General features: G+C 51.4%; 4 protein-coding genes across 4 annotated transcripts; 2 read left to right on the forward strand and 2 right to left on the reverse strand.

Annotated features, from left to right (window-relative positions):
• Positions 1–449: 449 nt before the first annotated feature.
• JN550_013024 (uncharacterized protein) lies at positions 450–2,507 on the forward strand (the record flags this gene model as incomplete). The annotated part of the gene is made up of 1 exon (XM_049311565.1): positions 450–2,507. The coding sequence occupies one exon, from the start codon at positions 450–452 to the stop codon at positions 2,505–2,507; it is 2,058 nt and encodes a 685-aa protein (XP_049165016.1).
• A 347-nt stretch (positions 2,508–2,854) lies between these two features.
• Positions 2,855–4,128, reverse strand: JN550_013025 (uncharacterized protein; the record flags this gene model as incomplete). Its single annotated transcript, XM_049311566.1, has 2 exons — positions 2,855–3,973; positions 4,039–4,128. The coding sequence occupies 2 exons, from the start codon at positions 4,126–4,128 to the stop codon at positions 2,855–2,857; spliced, it is 1,209 nt and encodes a 402-aa protein (XP_049165017.1).
• Positions 4,129–4,577: 449 nt separating this feature from the next.
• JN550_013026 (uncharacterized protein) lies at positions 4,578–5,310 on the reverse strand (the record flags this gene model as incomplete). Its single annotated transcript, XM_049311567.1, has 2 exons — positions 4,578–5,054; positions 5,116–5,310. The coding sequence occupies 2 exons, from the start codon at positions 5,308–5,310 to the stop codon at positions 4,578–4,580; spliced, it is 672 nt and encodes a 223-aa protein (XP_049165018.1).
• A 2,195-nt stretch (positions 5,311–7,505) lies between these two features.
• JN550_013027 (uncharacterized protein) lies at positions 7,506–8,111 on the forward strand (the record flags this gene model as incomplete). The annotated part of the gene is made up of 1 exon (XM_049311568.1): positions 7,506–8,111. The coding sequence occupies one exon, from the start codon at positions 7,506–7,508 to the stop codon at positions 8,109–8,111; it is 606 nt and encodes a 201-aa protein (XP_049165019.1).
• Positions 8,112–8,736: the final 625 nt, after the last annotated feature.

Consider the following 8,736-nt stretch of genomic DNA (forward strand, 5'->3'; position numbering starts at 1 on the left):
TCGCTCGCCGTGGGGTTAGGTTGCATTGAATTGGTGCAACTTGACATACATCGATAGTACTGGTATTACTGGAAGTGGTTCCGGCTTCGTTCACAATGTCGAGTCTTGCACCACATGAATCTTCCTCCTGCACAAAATGGCTTACAACGTGGAGCAGATGCTGTGGCGCAATGCTTCATTCGCTGTTGACGAAAGTACACAGTTTGGTATATGGGGGTGTGGATGTACTTTGGACAGTATCGAGTTTGCCGTACAAAATCGGTGCTGGCCGTCGGCGATAAGATAAGCACTCGTCATTTGGGGGACACTACTGGTACAACAAGTTGCTTTACCCATCTCGTCTCGACGCGCAACCGAGCTCGAAATTTTGGCCCGCAGCGCCAGCGTACCGCGCGACAGCTTCCTTCCCTCCACTGCACTGCCAGGTTTCTCAGTGTGCCGTCGCATGAATGGGTGGCAGGGTGCCTCTGTCAGCTCGTTCCATGCGATCATGTATCTCAACGCTGCGCCAATGCCGACCTTATAGCAAGGGCTTCACATCACCATGGCTTCCACGGAATTGCCATGGTGATCCCGTCACGTACCACCCCCAACCGTCCGGGATCAGACCCTCCAGCCCTGTCCCGCTGGTCCAGAGGAGCCATGCGAGTACGGCGAAGGCGACAACCAGCGACCTGGAGCGCCGCATTGCCGCGATCCCGATATCCCGGTTCCGCAACTTTTGCATCGTTGCGCACATTGACCACGGCAAATCGACGCTATCCGACCGTCTCCTCGAGATCACCGGGACCATATCCTCGACGTCCAGCAACAAGCAGATCCTCGACACCCTCGAGGTCGAGCGCGAGCGTGGCATCACCGTCAAGGCGCAAACCTGCACCATGATCTACAACCACAAAGGGGAGGACTACCTGCTGCATCTTGTCGACACTCCCGGCCATGTCGATTTCAGGGCCGAAGTCACACGGAGTTACGCGAGCTGCGGTGGTGCCCTGCTCCTCGTCGACGCCAGCCAAGGAGTGCAGGCCCAGACGGTCGCCAACTTCTACCTGGCATTCGCAGAAGGGCTAAAGATCCTCCCGGTGGTGAACAAGATCGACATGAACGCGGCTGACGTTCCCCGGGTCCTCGAGCAGCTCGAGTCGACTTTTGAGCTCGACTCGAGCAAGGCCATTGGTGTCAGTGCGAAGACTGGGCTCAACGTAAAGCAGCTCCTTCCAGCCATTGTTGAGAATATTCCAGCGCCCGAGGGCGACGAGACGAAACCCCTGCGGATGCTGCTGGTCGACTCGTGGTACGACAGCTTTCGCGGCGTCATATGCCTTGTGCGAATTTTCGATGGCACTGTCAGACCGGGCGACAACTTGGTCAGTTTTGCTACCGGGAACAAGTACACGGTAGGAGAAGTCGGGATCAGGCACCCGATCCAGACACCGCAGACGGTCTTGAGAGCCGGTCAGGTGGGGTACATCTTCTTCAACCCGGGTATGAAGAAGATCAAGGATGCCAAAATCGGAGACACCTTCACGACGGTGGGCTCAGAGGACATTGTCGATCCATACCCGGGCTTCGAGGAACCAAAACCTATGGTCTTTGTCGCCGCATTCCCAACGGACCCCGGTGACTATCAGCGTCTTTCCGACAGCATTGGGCAGCTCGTCCTGAACGACCGTAGCGTTACGCTTCTCAAAGACCATTCAGAGGCACTTGGAGCAGGCTGGCGGATAGGTTTCCTTGGGAGTCTCCACTGCTCCGTCTTCCAAGACCGTCTACGGCAAGAGCACGGTGCAAGCATCATCATCACGGAGCCCGCCGTTCAGTTCAAGGTCGTGTGGCGAGATGGCACGGAGAGTATCCTTCAGAACCCAAACGAGTTCCCCGAGCCTGAAGACAACAAGCTACGTGGCGCAACATGCTACGAGCCTTATGTCCTGGCCACCATGACGTTACCCGAGGAGTATCTTGGTCGCGCGATTGAGCTGTGCGAGGCTAATCGCGGTGAGCAGGAGAGCATCGAGTTCTTCCACGGCATGCAGGTCATTTTGAAGTACCGCATTCCAACCGCTCAGCTCGTTGATGACCTCTTCGGTAAACTGAAAGGGGCCACCAAAGGTTACGCGACGCTGGACTACGAAGACGCTGGGTGGAAGCAGTCTTCCCTGGTCAAGCTCCAGCTTCTGGTTAACAAGGAACCAGTAGATGTTATCAGTCGCGTCGTCCACTCCTCGCAGGTTGACCGCCTCGGTAGGCAGTGGGTCACCAAATTCAAGGAGCATGTCCAACGACAGATGTTCGAGGTCGTAATACAGGCGGCGGTTGGACGGAAGATCGTCGCAAGAGAGACATTGAAGCCCTTCAGAAAGGATGTGCTCGCCAAGCTTCATGCAAGCGATATCACGAGACGTAAGAAGTTGCTGGAGAAGCAAAAAGAGGGTCGCAAGAAGCTGAGGGCTGTTGGAAACGTCGTTATCGAGCAGGAAGCGTTCCAACGATTTTTGGCTAAGTAGGGCCATTCTCAAGCTGCCCCGTAGCCAGTGTGACTATATGTATAATATATGAGAGAGATAGACTGTACATTGAAGATCATTGAGAACCAGAATTCTCCCTTGACCTGGGCAGAATCTCCTCAGCATTGTCAGCTGAATCGTTCTTGCGGCCTTTCGAGTTGCGGCCCATGATTGCTTTCTAGTGATAAGATTTGTCCGTCGTGAAAGTTCTAATATCGTTATAGTCTTACTAAGTTCTTACGCTAAGCGGTACATGCTAAGGTTCAACTAATGTGTAACGGAATGCATCATGTTTTCAATGGATTTGTCATTTTCGTGATATACGCTAAATTCATCCCAAATTCCGTCTATTTCGTCAAGTAGTCATACTCCTCCTTTAGTCTTCCAAATCCGAGTGTCGGCTTGTAATCCTCCACCTTGGTTGCCCCGAAATCGAACACCGAGTAATGGCGTCGCAGGAAAGCCGCACCAATGAGTGCGAAGCCAGAGGCAGGGGAGTCGTCGACTGGCGGCATGCACTGTCGGCCTGGTACGACGAACTCGTCACCTCGGATGGTAAAGGTCACATCATCCTTTACGTCTCCCTCGCCAAGCGTGAAGGATAGTGCCCAGGTCGAGTTCAGGTGCTCGCACTCCATGCGCTCCTGTCCATTGATGAGCTTTGTGAGGTTCCAGCCAAGGTTATAGTAAAGCGGTTCGATGATATTAGGCGGCACAGAGATGCGGCCAGCTCCCGTGTCAAAGACTGCAGTGCCAGAACCATACATGGGCCATGTTGTGTTGGATTCGGGGTAAGTGCCTGCTGGATCGCTGGTTGTCGGCAGGCGGCCATTGTTCACAATGACCGTCGAGTTGGGCCCCTTGGCTACCAGCACGTTGACTGATCGCAATGCGGCGCGCCACAGCTGGTACGGATCCTCCTTGCGCAACGGTACGTACGCTACGCTACCATCGACATACGTGTCCTCATGGCTGCCGCCGATGGTAAGGACCCCGTTTTGAGTGCCATTGTCGCGAAGGTCGCTGCCATAGTATAAACTAAACCGAGGAGCATCGAGCTGGTCAGCCCATAGAAGTGTCTCTACCAAAGATGCAGTGTGGTTCTCAGCAATGGATGAGAACCCAAGGCCGAGAAAGCCATCCGCGGTGATGAACTGCCAGCTGCTCTCGTTGACGGAAAGGAAAGTCTGATTCCATTGAATCCCCCCCAGCTCGCCGGTGAAAACGTCTTGCATTGCTAATCCTGTGAGCTTGTCGCCGTCAATATACCCAATTGTTGAAGCCGAGTCTAGTTCGACGGATGTAGATGAAGCCGATGCATCGTAAAACCTCCGAGCATAACCGCTGGTGTTTTTGCATGAGCTCGCTGTGCAATCGCTGCTCATTATCCATGACGTGGTTGATCCGGTATCAAACATAAGGCGGTGTGGTTTCGCAGGCGTGCCAACCGCGAAATCTACTGAGCACTGCAATTTGATACTGATGAGATATTGCGCATGTTGAACTGGTCAGGTTGCTGGTTGATACTCACATAGGTGTTTTGAATATGGACGGGCAGGTCGATCAGAGCTGCTGACACAGTCGCCCCGAAGGCGAGTAAACTATAGCGGCTCATTTTCATCGTGTTTTATGGGCTGCTATACTACAGGAGGATATTGGCTAACAATTGTCGCGACCTTAAGACTTATAAATGTCTCGAGACTCGGCGGCACCGCATCACAAGCCTAAATTAGCTGGCAAATACGAGTACCGTACCAAGAATACGAGATGCTAAAGCAACTTAAATTTGGCAGGTCCCCAGTTTTCAGGGCAACCCCTGCCCCGTGTTCGTACCTCGATTAATTGAAAAAGAGGGCTTAGTTAATTAAGGACTAGGCAATTCCCCCAAAGCACATTAAAGCATTGATGTGTACTACCATTTGAGCAGCACGCCACCCGCATGCGGCCTAATCCAGATTCTAAAAGCCGAAACCGAGCTGATTAACAGTACCAACGAGAAGACTGTATTATAAGAATTAAAATAAGTATATAAGTTCGATGGTTTCCCCAATCCTAACTTGTGTCTTTGCTCTACGCAACCTTGCCTTCAATGAAAGTCACGGCGGTTGGTACACTGGAAGTGTAGTCTGTGTGGGCATCCGTAATAATCAAGGTTCCCTCGCAAACCTTATCGCCCTCGTTGCAAAGAATCAGGGTCTTCGCCGTGTCGAAGTTGGGGATCTGCCCTCCGTCCTGCTGCTTTTGCGTGTCGCCAAACGTGACCGCGGCGGCAATTTGGGCCTTCACGCTGTCTGAAAGGCTCTCGATCGAAGCATGAACCATAGCAGCACCCTGGCTATACCCCGAGACAACCAGTTTAGAAGCTGGGCAGGCCCCAGCGGCTTGTGTGATTGTATTGGCCATGTCTGCAGCCTCGGCCGGGTCACAGCCACCTTCCAATAGGTTGGTGAGAAGCGCAGCCTCGTACTCGATGCCCTGAGCAGCGACAACGTCAGATCCAAGCGCAGACTTCAGTTGCGCAACAAGATCCGGGCCCGGCATCTCGCCCTATAGCACTGTCAGTACCGAGAGAGGGAAGAAATCAACAAATTCAGCAAGTAGGACTCACGATGTTGCCAGACTGGTTGGTGCCCCGAGCGAAAAAGAGGATGACATCCTTGCATCCCCCATTGACATAATCATTGGCGCTAGTGTTGTCGTCCTGTCGAACTTGAATACTAGGTGTTTCCGCCTCGACGATGGTAACGGGTGCAGCATAGGCGATGCCCACAGCCGCTGCGGCGAGATACGCGCTCAAGAACATGGTGATAATTGATTGTAGCGGAACCGTCGGGCTGGAACACCACGTTGACCTGGTGTTGGATGGGGTTTAACAGATGATCCTAGTACCTAGTACCACGTCTTCAACAGTCAAGCGCAACCGGGTTGCGGGGAGAGCAACCATTTATATCATTGTTCTGGTTTCGTTATAGAGTGGCCCTCGCGGCTTGGCCAGTCAACATGCCGCAAAATGCCAATGTACAGGGGTGGTGTGGCCCCTGGCCTCTCCCGAAATAAGTTCTCTGTTGTCTCGAAGAAGCCAGTGCTCCGGGGCCATTTGGAGTCCCTCGCGTTTCGAGAGACATCCACACTGGAAGTTATCACATGGCTGGAGTCGCACAGAACTGTGCGGCATTGGCTGAGAAACCCCTTTTCACTTAGCCTTTCAGCACCTTGAGGCCCGAGTTTTGAGCATCAAGTTGTGTTAAGTAAACAGTCCTGAGCGTGGCACCCAGCAGAGGGCAGAGTCTTAGCTACCGCCACCACCCATTCTTGCGGGATTCTCCTGCCTTGAGCATTGTTAGCAATTTGTAGCATGTTTTGAAAGGTGACTGCGCAGCTCTCTTCCTGCAGCTATTGAGGCAACTTTCGTAATGTGCATGGCATGTTGAAGTTCGAATCCCTTGAAGTGAGACATAAGGAGCATCTTCTTTGGGCAGTTTGATTTATCCTTTCCATCAGTCGCGTCGATCACGGTCGTCGAGGAGATTACCAGCGCAATGCGGGGTGTCGTTCTAGGGTCATGGAGCCGGAGAATGGCTCAGATCAGAATGAGCACCGTGAAACTGGGGCGCAGGGTCTGCAATCACGGGCTGCGGCCATCGAAGAAGTAAAGATCTTCAAACCCGCCAGACCCGCCTTGCAAGCAATGCAAATCTGCGACGTGCCATAATTCGATGATGCACAGAGTCCCGGGGGTTCAACTTTATGAAAGTAAGGACGATCCACAGTCTGCCACGGCGCAGATCTAACACGTGCTCAGTCCAACATAACCATAGCAACAACTCCAGATGTTGCTGTGCGGAGTAAGGGTGGTATCAATAGACCGCTATATGCGCTATTCCACAACCAGTGTTGAGGCTCTGCAACCTTCACAAGGAGGTTGCAATTCACTGCGACGGCAAAGAAATAAATAAAAGGAAACCCCCCCCCCCCCCCAAAAAAAAAAATTTCAACAATACTGTAGTTTCAAGGTAAGCGGCTGGCTCTGGGTTTGGCTCCCCGGAACAACAACCCGTCTGTCCCTCCCCTTACTCTCATCAGGCGTGGTAAAGATCAATAAATATCATTCAGTAATGCTCTCCTCGCGTAATTGTACTGTCTGCCGCACTCCTTGGCGGGCGCTTACTGACATCTAACATGTGAAAGCGAGCATACTTGTGATTGCCCGCCTCCAGTGGATGCTCATTGATTAGATAAACTATACATGCACCATGGTTCTTTCACTTGAGTCGTCTTTTAGGAATGTGGCCGAAAAGTCTTGATGCGCAGCTGCAGACACCGCCAGATGGTTACAAAAAACGCCAGGCAGGTTTGTGAATGCTTTATAAATCATTGAGAGGAATCGGATTCAAGATTCGGAATCATGATTCGCAATCCTGAGCATGCTGTTTTGGTATACTGGGACACAGCACAAGAAATGCGTTGTGGACTACTTAGCGCCAGCCCGGCCTACCCCTCAAGATATGTATAACTGTAAATGTGCGCCTAGCTTGGTCTCCATGGCACAAAAACATATCCAATCAACAAAAAGAGGCTGCATAGCTAACTATTGCTCTAGTCACTAGTAGCGAGAATTTGAGATTTCACTCGTCGTCTTATACTTGAGTGTTCAGTCTCACACGGCTTATACTTGTAGCGTGAGAAGCTCGCGGTGTGACACCAAGCTAACTTGTTTAGAGAGTTCATTCACATTGTCCAACGTCAAGAATTTACACGCCGATGAGTCACTAGTTAAGCTACCAGACATGGAAGCCAAAATGTGACGGCCAGTACCGGAGCCATGGTGGACAACATTCACTTCTTATTTTGCTTGGCGTATTGGCCCCAATGTATATATAGCTGACCCTGCTTCGCGCAGACCTCGTTTACGGGCTCATCAATATACTGCATACTTGTGGAACCTAATATCTAAAAGACTTGCAGTATTTCCCAAACCTCCGACACGTCCTAGAAGCCATGAGTTCCCCAAACGCATTTCGCTCGCAGCGCTTGTACTACCGGGCTGTAGAGGATACAGACTTCGACAGACAATGGTTCCACACGCAAATCCAGTCTGACCCAGCGGTGTTTTCCTTGTTTGACCCGAGCGTGGTGCGACCTCAAACCAGAAGCCAGAGCGACTCCAAATTGGCGGACATTCAGAAAGGGCTACTTGGAGTTTTCATTTGCCTTCCACCACAAAACACAACGACGCAGGACGCGGATATCCTGGAGAAGCTTACTCCGATCGGCATCCTTAACCTGGACGATGTGGCTGGAGAGCGCTATCGACATCATCATAGACTGGTAGAGCTTCAGATCTCAATCGCACCTTCATACCAGAACCAGGGATACGGTAGCGAGGCAATTCGCTGGGCCCTAGATTGGGCATTCGAGAGAGCTAACATACACTCCGTTGGCCTGGGTTGCGTTGAGTACAATGACCGCGGGAAGAGGTTGTACGAAAGACTCGGGTTCGTAATGGAAGGACGTTGTCGCAAATGTCACTTTCATGAGCGCAAATGGTGGGACATATTATTATACTCGATGTTGGAGGGTGAATGGGAGGCGTTGAAAAGCTAAACGAAACAAGCTGATACAACTCTACCCTCTAGCCTCAAACTTTTCAGGCTGCTATTATTCCTCAGTGAGAGCTAATAAAATCTTATCATGAAAATTGAAATCGTTTCTAAAAACGGGTACAGCATTGTTAAGTAAGCGTATAAAGTTGCGCATAGTATTAGGTTACAAAGTTAGTCTGACTAGATAGCCAACCAGCTTGAAAGGGTAACTTCGGGGAGACCAAAGCAATATCCAGACACTCTAATATGGACACAGTTACACCACGTCGGTAGTCGGCAAAATGCGATGTTGAAAAGTTGGCATTCCAACTTTGCTGCATCGGCGAAATCGTGGGTCGAGCAATTTCAACCACCAAAGTCGCCCCTCTTTAGTCGAACCCCGAACAGGCTCAGCGGGTAGTTGCCAACTGACAGCGTGCAACCTGGTTCATTGTCAGACACATTTTCGGTACTGTACCTTGTCAACCGCGAGTGACATGAATTGTGCGCTGTGCCTTGAATGTGTACACTCTACGTGATTGACAAGATTATGTGACGATTTTACAAGCGCAGTGTCGTTCAACGGCTTGGGCAATCTGGCACACGACCTCTACTATGAACTCTTATCACAGAAAAGGGGTACGCCT

This window comes from Neoarthrinium moseri, assembly GCF_022829205.1.
Source record: "Neoarthrinium moseri strain CBS 164.80 chromosome Unknown scaffold101_Wmoseri_CBS_16480, whole genome shotgun sequence".
NCBI lineage: Eukaryota > Fungi > Ascomycota > Sordariomycetes > Amphisphaeriales > Apiosporaceae > Neoarthrinium > Neoarthrinium moseri.